The 19,466-nt window shown below is 37.2% G+C and overlaps 2 protein-coding genes across 2 annotated transcripts in view; both read right to left on the bottom strand.

Moving 5' to 3' along the window:
• sytl1 (synaptotagmin-like 1) overlaps positions 1-9,024 on the bottom strand; it is a 13,703-nt gene extending 4,679 nt beyond the window's left edge. The window contains exons 1-10 of the mRNA XM_082185546.1: positions 8,873-9,024; positions 6,343-6,396; positions 5,967-6,153; positions 5,748-5,890; positions 5,491-5,659; positions 4,259-4,313; positions 4,150-4,180; positions 3,990-4,054; positions 3,813-3,902; positions 3,561-3,727 (exon numbers count right to left, since the gene is read on the bottom strand). Coding sequence (XP_082041672.1) covers positions 3,561-3,727; positions 3,813-3,902; positions 3,990-4,054; positions 4,150-4,180; positions 4,259-4,313; positions 5,491-5,659; positions 5,748-5,890; positions 5,967-6,082 — 836 coding nt within the window. The 5' untranslated portion in view covers positions 6,083-6,153; positions 6,343-6,396; positions 8,873-9,024. The remainder of the gene's footprint in view (positions 1-3,560; positions 3,728-3,812; positions 3,903-3,989; positions 4,055-4,149; positions 4,181-4,258; positions 4,314-5,490; positions 5,660-5,747; positions 5,891-5,966; positions 6,154-6,342; positions 6,397-8,872) is intronic.
• Positions 9,025-11,167: 2,143 nt separating this feature from the next.
• fkbp9 (FKBP prolyl isomerase 9) lies at positions 11,168-19,221 on the bottom strand. Its single transcript, XM_082185892.1, has 10 exons — positions 18,767-19,221; positions 17,572-17,717; positions 16,021-16,210; positions 14,631-14,776; positions 14,352-14,541; positions 14,132-14,277; positions 13,342-13,528; positions 13,083-13,228; positions 11,726-11,889; positions 11,168-11,626 (listed from the first exon to the last, which is right to left on the bottom strand). The coding sequence occupies exons 1-10, from the start codon at positions 18,967-18,969 to the stop codon at positions 11,450-11,452; spliced, it is 1,695 nt and encodes a 564-aa protein (XP_082042018.1). The 5' UTR covers positions 18,970-19,221; the 3' UTR covers positions 11,168-11,449.
• Between the last annotated feature and the right edge of the window lie 245 nt (positions 19,222-19,466).

The raw sequence follows: 19,466 nt of genomic DNA, 5'->3' as shown, positions 1-19,466 counted from the left end.
ATAGAGGCAGGCAGATTTTTATTTTTAAAGGCCAGTTACTTCATGGATCCAGGATACTATGCATCCTGATAAAGTTCCCCTTGGCCCGACATTAAATTAAAATAGCCCCACATCATCACATAGCCTTCACCATACCTAGAGATTGGCATGGTTTTATTTCAGTTAGCCTAATAGCTGGTTTGATTTGCATTGAGAGATGATCTTATGGAAAGTACTCCATGCCAATCTCTAGGTATGGTGAAGGCTATGTGATGATGTGGGGCTATTTTAATTCCAAAGGCCAAGGGAACTTTATCAGGATGCCATAGTATCCTGGATCCTTGAAGTAAACTGGTCTTTTAAAAATAAAAATCTGCCTGCCTCTATGGGAATTTAACATAGGGGGTGTCCAGACTTATGCACCCTGTATTTTAAGGAAGAACATTTATTTATTTACGATACATTATTCATTCACAAAGAAAATTGGTGTCCTTAAAGGTTGGATTTTTTCCTAATTATTTTAATTAAGGCATTAAGTTCAATTTCCAAAAGATGATTTTTTATTCCTCTTTTTAGTCAACTTTAGCATGGGTGTCTAAACTTATGCATAGCACTGTATGTTCATATGGTAACATTTACGTTAAGCCTTTTTGTATAATGCATTATATCTTTTCATAAATAATTGTAACCAAAGTTAAAATGCAAATCTGAAATTGGTTGTTTGTCCTGTGTTTGAATGCATTTTACTTTGTAACAAATAAATAGAAAAGTATTATAATGTATTATAATGGTTACAATTATTCCTGAGATCATATGATGCATTATAAGGTGCATTACAAGGCATAAATAATGCACTAATAATACTTTTATAATGCATTATATATAGATAACGGCTTTAAGTAAAATGTTACCGTTAATACTTTTATTTAGCAACGATGCATTTAATTGATCAAAAGTGGCAGTAAAGACATAATTAATGTTTCAAAAAAACACTGTTCATTTGACCTTTCTGTTCATCAAATCCTGAAAAAATGCATCACAGTTTCCACTGTTTACAACATTGATAATAATCAGAAATGTTTCTTGAGCAGCAAATCATCATATTAGAATGATTTCTGAAGGATCATGTGACACTGAAGACTGGAGTAATGATGCTGAAAAAATCGGCTTTGATCACAGGAATAAATTATATTTTAAAATATATTCTAATAGAAAACAGCCTTTTAATATTGTAATAATATTTCACAATATTACTGTTTCTGCTGTATTTTTGATCAACTCTGGTGAGCATAAGAGACAAAAATATTAAAATAAATAAATTAGTGCTGTCAAACGATTAAAATATTTAATCGCGATTAATCGCATTAATCTCACAGTTAACTCGCAATTAATCGCACATTTTTATCTATTCTCAATGTCCCTTGATTTCTTTTTGTCCCGTTATTTTTTCTAATTTTAATGCTCTTATCAACATGGAAAAGTGGATCGGCTTCCTCTGTGCAAATGTTTTTTTTTATTGAAAACAACATGGGCATATACTGTAGTGTTCAATTTCACACTAACATTCTCACTTGGAGCAAATAATCGCAATCAGAGAATTCGCATCAGCTGTGTGTGTGCTTGGCCATCCAGTGGTGTTTCAGACTGGATATGCTGCGATGATCGCTCAGTTCACAACGACAAAACACACAGATCACTTTGGTCTTGTCAATGGAACCATTTGGCAACTTTTTAAAAGTGAACTTTCATTCAGAATCTTATTGGCATCCATTTCGGCGTCTCGCTCTCGCCATCCACTCAAAACGTAACGTTAGCCTTCTACTCTTCAGCCGGCTCGCAAGCCCAAATAAGTGTGTGTGGCATGCCAGTTATTTTGTTTCCGATCTAGCTAGATCCGGTGTGGTGTTGTAGTTTTTCTAACGTTACTAGTTGTTGCAACAGCATGTGAAAAAAACTACAAAGTTTGCTAGGCCAAAAAGAACGTTAATCTTGCGCTAAAAAAATGTACGCCGTTAAAATGGGTTTGCATTAAAGGAGAACTTCGGTCAATTTTAACATTGAGCTAATTTTTTTTGTAAATTTGGAGTGCTGTCAGTACAGAGAACAACGACAAAAATCGGTGTTGCCTACACCGTGTTATCCTCTTTTTAAAATTTGCACCCTATTGACTTCAATGGGGCCAGTTTTAAACCTGCTTTTAGCCTCTTAAAGGGATAGTTCACTTTGAAATACATTTTTGGTATGTTTTAGCTTACCTCAAGGGCATCCAAGATGTAGGTGTCTTTTTTTCCGCAGTAGTTTCAATTTTGATATTTTTAGGTCAAACCGTTCTTGTCTGTCAGTCATATAATGCAGGTCGATGGTCACTGTCTCAAAGAGCAAGCACAGAGTCCAAATTAAAACAATTCCCCGTAACACATCGTAAGTACACATTGATGGCCTAAGACACGAAACGAGCGGTTTGTGTGAGAAAACTAACAGTATTTATATCGTTGTTACCTCTTATACACAGCCATGTCCGAGTGATCTGATCTGACGTGTACGCAGACTGGTGCATAGATATATACACTAGATGTCGCCTTAAAGACATTCGTTCCAATGAACTGCCGTAGACAAGGCGACATCTAGTGTGTATATATCTATGCACCAGTCTGCGCACACGTCAGATCAGATCACTTCGACATGGCTGTGTACAAGAGGTAACAACGATATAAATACTGTTCGTTTTCTCACACAAACCGCTCGTTTCGTGTCTTAGGCCATCAATGTGTACTTACGATGGGGAATTGTTTAATTTGGACGACGGGGAATTGTTTTAATTTGGACTCTGTGCTTGCTCTTTGAGACAGTGACCATAGACCTGCATTATATGACTGACAGACAAGAACGGTTTGACCTAAAAATATCAAAATTGAAACTACTGCGGAAAAAAAGACACCTACATCTTGGATGCCCTTGAGGTAAGCTAAAACATACCAAAATTTCATTTCAAAGTGAACTATCCCTTTAACATCCTTGATGTGCCATTACAAGTGCCCAGCCATTGTCCACAGTAGTCGATTGTCGAGTTCACGCGCATAGGTTTAGTATCTATGATCACGCGCGTGAACTCGACAATCGACTACTGTGGACTTCGACCGAAAACAGGATGTAAATACAGGTATGTGCGCTGGCTGAATTAACATCATTTTTATTCATATCTTTCATATCTAATGCAGTCAGATTCACCGCGTTCACTCTGAAGGAATCACTCACAATGGCTGGGCACTTGTAATGGCACATCAAGGATGTTAAGAGGCTAAAAGCAGATTTAAAACTTGCCCCATTGAAGTCAACAGGGTGCAAATTTTAAAAACAGGATAACACGGTGTAGGCAACACCGATTTTTGTCGTTGTTCTCTGTACTGACAGCACTCCAAATTTACAAAAAAAATGAGCTCAATGTTCAAATTGACCGGAGTTCTCCTTTAATGCCGTTAATAACGCATTTAACTGACAGCACTAAAATAAATAAATAAATAAATAAAATAAATACTGAAAGTATGACTGAATGAAAATGACCATGGCCATTGTACACTTACGGGTCCGATCGATTTTTGCGGGCCGATGCAAGGTCTTGGCAGCATATAATGTGCACGTGAAGCTCCTCCTTCTTGATGTCATACTGCAGCGAGAACTGGATCCGCCCAGATACTACAACATCCCCGAAATCCCCCACACTGTACAGGCTCATCAAACTGCCATTCATCTACTCACACAGAAACTGCACTGTTTACACCTTCTGTTACTCCGCAGACCATCATGTGTTGCGTTCGAGAGAGAGTGTGTCTTACCATATGATGAGAGGTCAAGCTGCTAACTGAGCCAAACCTAGTGTAGTCTAGTTCAGTGCTGCCAGAGTCGATGTCCCCCTCTGAGTCCATCTACAGAGACACACACACACACAGATACATAATACAACAGCTTCTCACACATGTGTGTATCTGTACGACAGGCCTAGCTGAACAGACCTGCAGAGATGGTGGTGCACTTGGCAAAACTCTCCTTTCTTTGTCTGCTGACTCTCCAAAACTTCCTGAGGCACGAGGGAAAGAGAACGTGAGCAGAGTGGAGCGTTGAGGCATTTATAAACGCATCATATGATTTGACTGTCAGGACCGTGAATGTTACCTTCGAGACCATTTCCTACTGCTGCGCTCTTCTGTTCAAAGCAAGAACATTATGTGAAACCTCTCATATTTCACACGCATAGATAATATAATCTTAAATGTAAAATGACCTTTGTGATGTGTCTTGTCCTGGATTGTGGTTCAGGCGTTGCCTTAGGAATGAGACTAAAAAGGATGTAAGACAGTGGATCATAATTAAACTAATAATTGAATATTAGTTCACACCCTTGAATCTGTCACGCTTTGTTTGAGTTTAAAACACATTTAATATTCTGTAATATCGATTTGACTGCAACATAATTGACGGATTTTGCAATATTGACAGTTATTGAACGGAATTGAGTCATTAGTGATGAATAACGACACTATTATTTTTTTAAAAGCTGCTTTCCAGCAACATTCGAATTTGAATATTTGATTAAGTTTGCATTATTATTGCATTAATATTTGATGATAGTTATTTTCCTGTTATCTCTGTAAAGCTGCTTTGAAACAATCTGTTGTGTAAAGCGCTATAGTTAAATATGACTTGACTTAAATACAAGTGATCTTATCTGCACAGAAAATATTCGCATTCAATATTTCTGATTTCAAACATATTATTGAATCATTTGCATGTTAACATGTTCATACACAAGCTATATTAAGTTAGTGAATAAGGCCCAATGAGATATGACCAGGTACACTGCATTTAATGGATTTCCATGTACTCTTCCATGTATTCTTTAGTGTGTAATGTTGCTGTTTAAGCATGAAAAAGCTCTGCAAAGTTACAAAGTCACTCAAAGTGTTATTCTCTATATCAGTGTCCCTGTTTCTGAACTCCCTGAAACGTCTCCATTGTAGTCTTGAGTTTTCTTACGTGAACAAACACGTCACAATATTCCTAATTTAAATCATTCCTGCCCAAGGCATACGCAGAATAAAGGGGCGGGGCCTGGTTGAGTTAGTTAGTAGTGTGTTAAACTGGCGTTTATGGTAAGGGACGGGACATTTCCCAAATACGCTCAGAGCGGTTGACCAATCACAACACACTGAACCAGCCGACCAATCAGAGCTAATTGTGCTTTCCAGAAGGCGGGTCTTCATAGAGACAGGAACTAAACAGAGAGTTACTGGCAGACTGGGAAGAGAGGAGCTGCAACAATGTCAAATATGTGAAAAATAATGTGTTTTTTTGAACATTGAAGCATGAAAACCTATTCAAGTAGAGCTTAATAACAAAATCCTGACTTTGTAAAATGGCATAATATGGCCTCTTTAATATACAGACTGTTTAGATGCATTCATTTTACTCAGCCCAAAGTTAAGAAAGAGAGATGACACCAAAAGTTGCACCAACCTTTCTCCATCTTTTTCTCTTTCCTTTTCTCCCTGGTCCTTGTCATCCTCTCTTACACTTATATGTTCCTGCAACTCTCTCTCTGTACTCTTTTCTTCCTCTCGCTGCTCATGTAATTGAGAAGAGTCATTACCTTTTTCTTCATCAAATATTGCCGTCAAAGGTGTATCTACAAAAAAAAAAAAAAAGGAATATTGTCAACACATGTATAAGCACACAAATACTATTCTACAGGGATGAGTAGGAGATCATGTGACCTTTTTCACGTCGCTTACGGCGTATGGAGGCATGGACGACATCAGCTCCTCCCTTCTGATATCTCTTAGCGCGCTCTTCATGAAACCACTCTCCCGAGAGAGAGCGCAGATGGACAGGGTCTGACACCGTCTGCTGAAGCTTGCTGAAAACACAAAGATCTTTTATTGCTCCTATGACTTATGTGAACCAAATAAGTCCAGTATTGTACACAGACTGACCGTATTCTCCCTTCCTCTTTGCTGCGTAGTTCAGCATCTCTCAGCAGAACATTGAGGATAACAGTTTGCTCCACCTCAGTCAGGTGACATAGATCTAGTTTAGGTTCCCCTTCCATTTCAGGCACACTTCACTGTGTTCTTCACACCTGGTTATTATGATTTAGATTTGATTTATGAGAAACCACACCTAAGAGTTGCAGATGGAAATGTGGGAACTGAACGAGTTGAATGCACAAATGAGAGAATACAAATTTAAGAAAACAATAAAAAAAAAACAATAAAGGTTATCGTATCAGAAAAGCAATTTTCAATTGCAAGACACTTTAACATTTATTTAAAAATGAAATCAAATTCAAATTAATTTTCAATCTCCAACCTGCGTTAATGTTTATTCATGTCCTCCAGATGCAATAAAGGGACTTCAGGTTCCCTAAAAAATAAAAAAAACATAATAGCCCACTAATTATCTTTGATACATTGTTTTTATCGTTTTTAATGCCACAAGGATATGTACACAGTTATAATAATAACATCAACTTTCTCAGATAATGATTTTCAATGCTTTTTGTTTGTATGTTTATTTATTTTTTACTTTATTTAATTAATTGATTTTTTTTTCTTGTCACCGAGTATGCACTCATTTTACTAATCACTTCACGTTCACACAGCATGTTATGTCTCCTCTCTCTCTCTCTCTCTCTCTCTCTCTCTCTCTCTCACACTTCCAGATTTAGGAACAGTTTTTACCCAACAGCCATTATTGAACTAAATTCCCTCTCCCGTGCCTCTATCCTCCCACAGCTGCTTCAATAATTTTGAACGGACATGTATGCAATATTGTTCAAATAACATGCACAAGTCACTTTAAGACACTTTAAGCTATTTTTATTGTTTTTATTGTTTTAAATTATTGTTTTTATGTATGTTGGTATATGTGGGTAATATGGATGAATACAGTTGTTTTCTATGAGAGATGTCAAATTGCGTTGTATACCATGCAATGACAATAAAGGTATAATAATAAATAAACACACACACACACACACACACACACACACACACACTCTCTCTCTCTCTCTCTCTCTCACACACAACACACACACACACAGAGGTAGACAGAGGTAATACTTATCGGTTCAAAAAACCGCCCACAAAACCTCGCACAATACAACTTTAACATCATAGGATGTCCTGTTACTTTATCCTCTACAGTAAAAGACCTGGGTGTTATACTCGATTGCAACCTGTCTTTTGAAAATCATATTTCATATGTTACAAAAACAGCCTTTTTCCACCTTAGAAACATTGCTAAGCTACGTAATATGCTATCAGTTTCTGATGCAGAAAAGTTAGTTCATGCATTCATGACCTCGAGACTGGATTACTGTAATGCCTTATTAGCTGGTTGTCCTGCATCCTCAATAAACAAGCTACAGTTAGTCCAAAATGCCGCCGCTAGAGTTCTTACGAGATCAAGAAAATATGATCATATAACACCGATTTTATCATCACTGCATTGGTTAACTATAAAGTTCCGTATTAATTACAAGGTATTGCTACTGACTTATAAAGCCCTAAACGGCTTAGCTCCAGTCTATTTAACGGATCTTCTATCGCCCTATAATCCATCGCGCTCTTTAAGATCACTAAATTCAAGGCTTTTGGTCATACCTAGGATATCCAGAACCACCAAAGGGGAGAGCATTTTCACATTTGGCTCCAAAACTCTGGAATAGTCTTCCTGATACTGTTCGTTGCTCAGACTCGCTCTCCCAGTTTAAAACTAGATTAAAGTCGCATCTCTTCAGCCAGGCATTCATATAATCCCACAGTTCAAACTACAATCCGGCCTCGAGCTCATAAATGCCAGAGGAGAACTGGCCCTCTGACTGAGCCTGGGTTCTCCCAAGGTTTTTTTTTTTCTCCATTAGGTCACCTGATGGAGTTTTAGGACACCATTAGGTCACTTGATGGAGTTTTTCGGTTCCTTGCCACTGTTGCCTTTGGCTTGCTCAGTTGGGGATATTTTGGGGATATTTAATTTAATTTTATCAATCAATAAATTCCTCTTGAAACAAACTTTGTTGTATTATTTTAATTTAATACTGTGAAGCTGCTTTGATGCAATCTGTATTGTGAAAAGCGCTATACAATTAAACTTGACTTGACACACACACACACACACACACACAGCGACACACACACACACACACACACACTCTCTCTCTTTTTTCTTACCCGATATACACTTTCTTTACAGCCCAAAATGTCATCTTTATATGTTTACTTAAATATTAGCCTATACTATAACCCCCTAAATCCTTCCGTAGCAATCAGTGGTAATCAATGATAAACCAAATAAAAACTTGCTTTCCTCACTACTAAATTCACAAGTGTATATTTAACTCCTATGCAACAAGTGTTTATATGTATAAATGTGTATAATATATATTTCATTAATTCCTATTTGACTTTGTAAAACTGATATAAACTGATATAACTGCTATAAAAATAATTCTGCATTTCCCTGCTTTGTCCCAAGCTATACTGACAAATAAAGAGATTAAAAGCATTTCCAATATAAGTAACTTATCTGATAGCGATGCTTGAATCGCGCACGCGCATTACAAACAGCGACAAACAAGGCAAAAGTAAACACATTTCTTAGCACTGCACTGAGGCCAAGTGTTTATCTACTTCCATACAACACAAACAATAACTATTATAATGCACTTAAGGTCAAGCTGCTAAAGACTTTCGGTTAGTTAAATGTTTATCAAACGATGATAAATTAACAGATGGAGTCGCACCTGTCAAACTCTCCCACTTGCACCAAACTCAAACGTGAAAAAGAACGAGAAGAAGCAACTAATGTTGACTTCAACAACTAAATGCAATATCTTTACCTCATCTAATGTCCTCTGGGTATTTCGTTGTCCTCTGGGCATTTCATTGTCGCGGGTTTTTCTTTGCCAAGTTTAGCTGTCGGTAGTTTCTAAACACACACTCGTTTGTGTCTGGTTTGGCAGGACTGGCACTAACACACACACACACCCGCCCTCGGGCACAGAGCAAAATACGAACCGGATTCTCACACATCACCGAGTATGCACTCATTTTACTAATCACTTCACGTTCACACAGCATGTTATGTATCTCTCTCTCTCTCTCTCTCTCTCTCTCTCTCTCTCTCTCTCTCTCTCTCTCTCTCTCTCTCTCTCTCTCTCTCTCTCTCACACACACACACACACACACACACACACACACACACTCTTTCTCTCACTCTCTCTCTCTCTCACACAGACACACACACAGAGACAGACACACACACTCTCTCTTTCTATCTCTCTCTTAGATTGTCTCAGTGTTGGTAATGCAAGTAATGCATTACAATTATTGTGTTTCTCCTTAAAAAAGTAACTAATTGCATTAGTTACTTTTTATGAAAAGTAATGCGTTAGTTACACTACTTTTGCGTTACTTTTTTCTCACCTGGGTTTGGCATGCTTGATTGTTTTTTAACTCTTTCTCTGCCAGCGTTCCCTTTTATCATTTCCTCAAATCTTTTATGGCTGAATATATCTGCAAAATATCAAAAGAAAGAAGAGATCTCGGCCTTAAAAAAAAAATTATAAAAAAAAACATTTTACTCTGCTAGTTTAATAAAAAAAAGCAACATTTTGAATATTTCTCGAATGGATTCAGAACGATGATCAAAACATAGATTTTGGTTTATATACTGTTTAATGTTTCATGATCACTTTATTTTACATGTGCACAAGCAATGCTTTTATCACTGGTCTTTTATCACTGATCACTGGTCATTTGGTACTCACATTCTGTACTCTTTCAGAAGATATGTAATACCATATTAACCCTATCGTAACCCTACCATATAACAGTGGAAACTGGAAAGAGGAAACAATAAATAAGTTCTATTTTTGGCAAATGTAAAGGCCCTTGCCCTTTCACACCAAAAGTGAAATGAATAAGCCTGAAGAAAGTGCAAATTCACACCTGTACAGCTCAAACCTTTCATCAGTGCTGCCATAACCATCATGGGGACAGAAGAAGTGTCAATGAATGGGAGAACAACTTGCACAACTTATTTGAAAAAGTAACTGATATTTTCTTGTAAATTTAAATGTAATGGGTTACTTTACTAGTTACTTGAAAAAAGTAATCTGATTACATACCTTGCATTACTTGTAATGCGTTACCTCAACACTGGTCATACTGTGCTAATAATAGTAAAAAGCCTGGCTGTGGAGACTTTTGTCTGGTATTTATGGAAGTGATTCCTCAATTTGGGGCACATTGGACTACTTGAAATCAATGTTCAACTAGACTTTTGTTTAATGTGTGACGTGTGGAATGTATGTGATAATAATGATGTGATGGTAATGACATTTCTCACTTTTTAGAGAAAAATCCGTACACGACTTGGACTTTCTAACACATCAAGTTATAACTAGAAGTTAATTAACTTTGAGCTTATAAATATCAAGAAATGGTTTGGTTTTGAATTAAAAGATTTGAAGAAAGCTTAGTAAGGAGGGTTTTCTAAATGCTTGACATGATGGTAATGATAACAGCATATTGAGAAAAGCAGTTCTTTGTAATAAAAACAAATACATTGTATATGTAAAAACAACATGTTTTCCAAGTTTCCGAACAATTTAGTAATGCTTTTTCCTTCTTTTTTATTTTTTTATTCTTGGGGACAGAAAAGGTCCATTTGTTTTCACGTTGTACTCATGTCTTTTTCTGTCAGTTCCGGTTTGGAGTCTCTATCTGCTCACACCTACTAAACACACACTGACACACGTTCAGAGGATTACAAAAACACCGGGCAGACGCAGACACTTAGACGCTCATGTTATTCTCAGGCATTGTTCATTGAGTCGTGTAGCGACTGTTTTAGTGCTATTTCTATTTGCTAAAGCTGAAGGAACATTATCAGGAACAACATATCAGAATGAACATGGTCAACCATGAAGAAAACATTCAAAGTTCAAAAGCTTGCAAATATTATGCCTCGGATAACACACATATTGCATTTTAACATGTCAGTCCACAAGCTAAAACCCTAAATTATGTAACAAATGTTATTTTGAAGCTGCTCACCTTTTACCTGACTTCTGCTGGTCACTTATGAAAAGCAATATTTCTCAAGCTGTGATAAAATAGTAATTTAAGTAACATTTTGGGGGTTGGAATGTGTTTATTAAAGGGATTTTTTTTTACAAAGCAATGTTTTGCACAATTGTATCACTCAAGACTCTTACAAACATTCAAAGACATGTACAAAAATCATATATAAACACAATTATGCACTCATACATGCACACACCTCTCAAACAAACATCTTAAGTCATCAACAGTGACACTTCACTGGCAAATCCAGTCTCTTTATACCCCGCCCACTTATTATAATATTAAACCACACAACCAATCACAACCCTGTATCCCTGAGTCCAGCCTCATAACTCATCATGAGTGACTTCATCTGCCTTGAGTTTAAACTCATCCTCTGTGATTCGTCCATCCTTGTTGCGGTCCTGGTTATCGTACATGTTCTCTATGATGCGTTTCGTTTCAAAACCCGGCGCAAGACGACCTTTGCCCTCTTCTACCTGCAGGAGGATGTAATCTGAAAACTGTATGGAAGGGACAGACAATAATAAAATTAACTTAATTAACATTTTGCAGATGTATTGGTGACACACAGCCAAAACACACAGTCAAAAGCTGTATACCTCAGTGGAGTCCACTTGAGCGTCTTTGTTCTTGTCCATCTCATTGAAAAGATCAGGAGAGACTTCGTTGTTCCACACAAACATGTAGCCGTCAGGAAGACCCTCCTCCATGTCCACCATCTCAACATCAAACACCAGCACGGCACTGCCAGGGACCTCTCCATCTGAGCAAAGAAATGGTACATTATGAATTGATTGGATGGTTGTGACATTTTTTTAAATTGTGACAGTCACTAGGAAATCAAAATGGACAATTCTTGTTTTTTTATGGAATATTGCAGTGATTTATCTCTTCTCTGATGATGCGTTTACCGGAGCAATCGCGGGGCAACCTATCACTCACATGAGATCGACCAATAGCAGACCACAACCATCCAATCAATTCCCCATGGACAAAATCAAGCCCCGCCCTACATTTGTTCTTCACTTGGATCACAATGGGGAAGAAAAGACTAACGCATTTTCCATTTCACACCATCTTTAATATTCTATATTTAATATTCTGGGAAATATACAGGTTTGAACCGTATTTCTACACGTTGGTATAGAGTTGCCGTTTTTAGGGACCATGTGTATCCCTCTCATAATTACATAATTAAATAACATTAAAATAACATTAGTTGACTCACTAAACGACAGCTAATGCTTTTTTGATATCAGCACATAAATCGTTGTTTAGCTGAGTGGGTTTGTAAGAGTAATGTACTTTGCTGGTGTCTGTTGGCTCCCTCTGGTGGGTCCATCACAAATTGCAATAAAAAAAAATCACGAAGCCAAAAGCTACAGCTAAGCATTGTCCGATTCTTAAGTAAATGATTCTTAAGAGTCGGCTCTTTTTAGAGAATAAAATACATTCGGCTGCATCCAAAATCACTTCCTTACTATATTGTAGGCAAAAAACAGTGTGTGACAAAAGAAGTATGTTTGAATTCACAGCACTCATAAAAAAGTACCAAGGGAACCTACTACTTCCGGCGAGATTCTTAAGTGTGCATATGATGGACACTTTACTATCCCATGAGGCCACGAGAGAGGATTTGTGAATGACAGTGAAGTGACGCAAGGTAGGTCACATGATAATGACAACATGACGAATGTAGTACGTACTGATTACATTCATACTATATAGAACAAACTTTTTAGCAGTCATGAAGTAACTACTTATTCAAAATAAGTACCTACTCAAGAGAGTATATGATTTCAGACGCAGCCCATGTAGTCCAATTCACATAGAAATGACTCTTTTAATGAATCGTTCAAAAAGCTTCGGGATCAGTCGGGAGAGTCCTTCACTGAATGAATTCAGAACTCAGAATGACCTTAGTGGAAATAATAATAATATAAATGTGTGTCTTACCAACTCCCCTCTCTCCATAGGCAAGGTGAGGTGGAATGACTAGGTTGCGCTTCTCTCCAACACACATTCCTGTCAGCCCTTGTTCCATGCCTAAAACCACCTGTCCGGACCCCAGAACCACATCATACGTCTTGCCAAAGGTGTGCCTGCATTAACACACAGACACAGAGGAAAACATCAGTTTAGATACAAACATTAATAAAATAACTTTCAACTTCCAAAAACAAAATGCTATGCAAAACGAATAATTGCAACGCACGTGGAGCTGATGTTGGTGCCATCCATGAGAGAGGCGTTGTAGTGGTATTTGACAAAATCGCCACGTTTTGCGATGTAGGTGCAATTCTCCGGCTTCACACTGGTGATCACAACTGTATCAGTTGGGTTGTGGAAATCAATAATGTGGACATCAAACACCAGCACAGCTGAGCCGGGGATCTTAGTTCCTGTAGGAGGAAATAGAAGACATTCATGCAAAGGTAAATGTGTGTTGTTGTCTTAAAGTGCCTTTATTATGCTATTTTAAAGGTTCTTGGTTTTGTTTTGGAGGTCTCCAACACAGTAGGTTTACATGTATACAAAAATCACTTTAATTTTCTCATACTATGCATTGCAGCATCAGCTCTTTTCTCACAGTATCTGAAACGGATTCAGTCTCTCTAAACCCCGGCTTTCCGAGAGCCTGCTCTGCTCTGATTGGTCAGATGGCCCAGTCTGTTGTGATTGGTCGACCGCTTACAGTGGATGTTCGAAACGAAACATCATTACCATATCTGAATTTCAGCTCTTCCTCAGCACTTGATACACAGTGATACGAACAGTCGGTTTTACTCTATCATTTCGAGTCCAACTCCTTTCCTTTGGAAATGCATTAAAGTGTATTTGCTTTTGCAGCGCAGAAAACTGTCTTCTGGACATGTGGACAACAGTAACTCCATTTATCGAGCACTTTGATCTTTGCAGACCTGTTACATTCACAAAAAGCTATATTACACACTGCATGAAAGGTCATATCCGAAAAAGCACTTTAAAGGCAGATCAACACACACCTGTGCCCTCTTCTCCATACCCCAGGTGAGGTGGGATAACAACCCTCCTGCGCTCTCCAACACACACACCCAGGAGTCCTTGGTCCATCCCTGCGATCACATAGCCTTTACCGATGTAAGTGTCATATGTGTGATTCCTTGAGTAACTGAAACATAAACACAACTGTAAGCATAAGTGCACTGTATATCACTTTTAAATGAAAGTGTCTAGGGTTTTTACCTGGAGTCAAAGAATGTGCCGTCCAGCAGGGATCCGTTATAATGATACCGCATGAAGTCTCCCACTTGACTCTTGCGTGGACAAGGATCTGGAAGGTGTTCCACCTGTACTGTGATTTCATCTTTGGGGTTATGAAGGTCCAGCAGAACCACATCAAACACCAGAGAGGCTTGAGCGGGGATGTCACTTCCTGTGAGAGGAGATAACGATGCTGTAACGCTAATTTTGCATGGACAAAAACTGTTAGTAGTATATATTACTTAATAAAATGACTCTCACCATCCCCATTCTCTCCATAGCCAAGGAAAGGTGGAATGGTGATGATGCGTTTTTCTCCCACACACATTCCCAAAAGCCCCTGGTCCATTCCCGCAATGAGCCAGCCAATCCCCACGTACGTGTCATAGGTGCGCATACGTGTGTGACTGCAAATGAAAGAATCAGAATTACTCATCAGGAAACAAATGACATAAATCTTTATTTTTATATTCTTGAAATGCAATAAGCAATAATTAGAGTTAGGATGGAAATGGTTTTAACCTGTTTATGTCCAAAAATGTAATATCTAAAATGATATATTTATAATTATAAATTATGTTATATTTATTTATTTAAAATTTAAATATATTCACATATTTAACATATATTCCTTTTATTTACATTTGTGCATTATACAACAGTTCTGGTCCTCAAATGTGATTGGTCAGAAGCAACAGTCCAAGAGTGCTATTATATATTGCTTTTGTATGTTTTGAAGAAGGGGTTTTCTATATTTTATGATGCCACAGACCTACAAATATGATCATATGTTCATACGAGGGACCCCCATCCTAAAATTTAAAAGGCAGCTATACAGTTTAATGTATAAAGACTAAATTTATACTGAATAAAATAAAATTATAAGTGTAAAATATTATTTGGAAAATATTTTTTTTAATTGTCTTACATCATTTTTTTCTACTACTGCACTACTGTACAGTTAGATGTTTATTATTTATATGAATTTAATATTTATTTATTTATTTATTTAAATAAACAAATAAACCCTTTTTCAGCGGCTCTTATTGAATGTTACAGGATTACACCACTAGGTGGCGACATCTGTATAAGTGAGTCATTTGACTCTTTTACTCCACCGATTTGAATCGGTTAATGATTAAATAGGTGTGTTTGAATTGAAGAGGAGCTGCAGAACGATCAGTTATGACATTAAAATACCGCGAGAGCGCATTGAGAGCATACGGACCCGTCTGTTCGTAACTTTGATGTCATACGCCGATCGGTAAGCACAGCGCCGCTTCGAGTCAAACACACCTATTTAATCATTAACAGATTTGTTCAAAAACACTGAATAATTTAGGAACATTTGCTATATATACTGTATGTGAAGAATTCACATTTGCCATCTGAAATTTTCTTCTAGAATGATCAAGCTCGTATATTTAAGTTCAGTCATTTCACTTAAATGACAATTAATAGGTCATTTTCTTTGCCATTTAAGTGAAATAACTGAACTTAAATATACAAGCTTGATAAAAATGATCATTCTAGAAGAAAATTTCAGATGCCACTAAGAGGCTTTTGCATCTGAACTCTTCATTTGTATGTATATATGTATATCTATTTTTTTATTTTATTTATTTATTTTTGTGAGGTCCACATGACTCACCTGGAGTCGAACAGCGTGCCATCGAGCAGAGTACCGTTGTAGTGGTACCGGATATAATCAGACACTTCCACAGTGCGGTTACAGCTCTCTGGCTTGAAGTAGGTCTTTATCTGCACCTTGTCCTCTGGGTTCCAAATGTCCAACATCAGCACATCAAAGTGAAGGGTGGAATCTGCGGGGATGATGTCACCTGACAGGGCATGACAAAAAATATATATATACTTTGAGGAATAAAATCAAACAAGCTTTGCAGCTTTGAAACCTGGGCCATCTATTTAAAGCGCGACTCTAAAGCAAGACAATAAATGCATTAGTCTTTGTGTTCACTATAAAGACTTCATTATTAGTTTTTGTTTGCCAGGGTAAGTGTGCCACCCTGTGTATTGTGTAGCTTATGCTTCACGGGAAGAGCTTTTGTGATGATGAGATATATGATAATATAGTCTTACATCAGAAGAATTTCTAAAGGATCATGTGACACTGAAAACGGACTCCTGAAAATTCAGCTTTGCATCACAGGAATAAATCATATACATTTATTTATATAATCATATACATTTTTTACAGTACTTATTCATCTTTGTCAATGTTAGTTAAGCAAAATACAGTCATTCATTGTTTGTTCATGTTAGTTCACAGTGCATTGACTAACGTTAACAAATACAACTTTTGATTTTAATAATGTATTAGTAAATGATGAAATTAACATGAACTAAGATTAAAAAATTCGGTAGAAATATTGTTCATTCTTAGTTCATCTTAATGTTAACTAATAAAACCTTATTGTAAATTACATTACATTTTGAAATACAGTAGTAGCTAAAAGTGATGTCTGGAGGGGATATTTGTTTGTATTTTAATTACCCTATAAGTTCGATTAAACCATCAAAATATGAGGAAAATATTTAATATATATGTTTTAAATATGTTAAAAATGAGAGAAGAACAAAACACTAAACTTGGTTAAGGTATTTATCTGATGAAAGGTTTTATTTTACTATGCAAAAAAAAAAAAAAAAAAAAAAAGGGGAAAAAAAGCATTGACTACAACAAAATCAGTTATTCATATTTTGTTGTTTCTCTTGTTTTGCATGTGTTCATAATTTCTTTGTATGGCAGCCTGGCCAAAAATGATGTCCCCTCAATTTGGCCTGTTTCATTGTGTTATAAAACCCCCCACAATTGACTCTGGTAGATGTGCAGTTCATTCTACACATCTGTTTGTGTTTCATGCAGCTGAATTGGCCAGACATGCAAACACCATCTCCACAACAAGTTCTGACGAGCGCACATGGTTCAACATTCCTCTTCGGATCACTTCCCTTGGGAATTCACACCCCCATCCGTTCAACTTCCCCCCTTTCTCTCTCTCTCCACCCGAGATCCCATGCTCCCGTGACTCAGCAGGAGTGCAGGAGAATCATGGGAATTGTAGGTCTCTGTAAGTTTGTGCCTATTCACATGCAAATGTGCTGATGGCATCTACACCGACAGACATCTAAATGACAAATAACTACATTCATGCATGAAGTGATTTTAAAGTGTGTTTACCATAGCCGTCCTTTCCGTAGGCAAGCTGTGGAGGGATTTTGATCATCCATCGTTCATTTACACACATGCCCACTAAAGCTTTGTCCATCCCAGCGATCAGCTTCTTCTGGCCAACAAACACATTATAGGAGGTGCCACGGTCATAACTGCAAACACACACATAAACAAACAAACAAACATGTATTATACCACAAAAATACTTTTCTTAATAATCATTTTGGTGTTGCTTTTCAATAAAAACATCCTTAGAATCTGGATATCTATTCTTGAGAAGCATAAGAGTGAATTTAAGGATACACTTTATTTTAAGATGACGTAGTTACATTGTACTTACTGAGTAATATTAATTAACTACATGTATTTACTATAGAGTTACAGTAAGGGTTTGGTTTAGGGTTAGTTACTTGTAATTATGCATAATTTACTGTAATTACTATAGTATACATGTAGTAACGTATCTATGGCACCTTAAAATAAAGTGTTATAGAATTTATATTTCTTGATCAGTTGGAAAATGTTATTTTGTTGCATTAAATGTATATCCAACAAATGAGGTTCATGCTTAAAACAATATTTTTAATTTTACCATTTGCCATTGGGCTAACAATAAACTTAGTTGAAGATATATTCTCTAAAAAGTCTTATCTCACAGAACAGTTTATTTACACTTTTCATGTATATATATATCATTTAAGTTGAAATGACTTAAACATCCAAGTTGATTGAACTTAAAAGATTTAAGGCAACAGCTTTTTTTCAGTATATATATATATATATATAGTATATAAACATACCATATATACATTTAACTTTATTTACACTTTTCATGTAAATGTACCTTTAAAAATATGTAAATTATCTTCATTCATTCATTCACTCACTCATTCATTCACTCACTTACACATTCCTTCCTTGGTTCACTCAGACACGTATTCATTCACTCACTCACTCACTCACTCATGCATTCATTCTATAGACTATTGCAATTTGCAAATGTAAACTTGTCTTAAATCAATTGTAAATGTTTAGGATGTGCTTTGCAGAAGTAAATGTTCACTATGGTAGTGTAGTAGGCCTGTGAATAACACACATCTGCTCTGCCTGCGTGGCTGGAGTAAACCTACAAACGCAAATGGCTTCAGGCCAGGTGAGAAGATGAAGAACAATGGACGGCAAACATGCATTTTGCACTAACCTGGAGTCAAACTTCTTTCCATCAGGGAACATGCCGATGTAATGATAACGAACAAAGTCTCCAGACTTGACCAGGCGGTCACAGCGTTCCGGAGTGAACGTCTTCTCTATTACGATGTCATCTAACGGTACCGGCGGCGCGTTGCACGCCACGAACGTAACTAGGACAGCCAGGAGAATCATTTGCACCGTTAATCGTATCATCTTCCGTTGTTTTTTTGCTAAGGACTGGTTTGCTGCGTTCTCGCGCTGCAGCAGAGTCTCCTCGATACCTCTCGCGCACTGTAGATGAAACGGGGAGTGTGTAGACGTGGTGGACGGATCCTCAAACTCACTCTAACTTCTTCTTCCTTTGCCCCTGGTGTCACTTTACATGGAGAACGCGCAGGAAAGGGCTCCGTTTTGCAGGGAAAAGCGGAAACGCAGGCCTGGAGGCTGGAATGTTTTCTACGTGGCACAGAGATGGGCGGCTCGCGCTTTAAGAGGCTGTAATTATTGAGGGACCAGAATGCAGCGCAACAGGCGTTTCAGATCAGATTCTCACATCCCCCCTTATTACTGTGAAGCAGTTTTATGATAAATGTAATGTTATAAATGATCAGGAACAACATAGAATGAATCGTTTCACTTTAGGAAGTTTTATTTTAAGTTTTCCCCCCACTTGTTTAACCTATTAAATCCCAATCAATCACATTTTTTTT

This window comes from Leuciscus leuciscus (genome assembly GCF_965113295.1).
Source record: "Leuciscus leuciscus genome assembly, chromosome: 12".
Classification (NCBI taxonomy): domain Eukaryota; kingdom Metazoa; phylum Chordata; class Actinopteri; order Cypriniformes; family Leuciscidae; genus Leuciscus; species Leuciscus leuciscus.
The sequence above is the reverse complement of the archived record's forward strand: the minus strand, read 5'-3'. Positions and strand labels throughout refer to the sequence as shown.

Excerpts from the sequence above, each read along its gene's own strand:
- fkbp9 (XM_082185892.1), bottom strand. The coding sequence starts at position 18,969 with ATGATACGATTAACGGTGCAAATGATTCTCCTGGCTGTCCTAGTTACG. Across the intron at positions 17,718-18,766 it reads GGAAAGAAGTTTGACTCCAG|TTATGACCGTGGCACCTCCT; the intron begins GTTAGTGCAAAA and ends GTGTGTTTGCAG. Across the intron at positions 14,542-14,630 it reads CTATGGAGAGAATGGGGATG|GAAGTGACATCCCCGCTCAA; the intron begins GTGAGAGTCATT and ends CTCCTCTCACAG.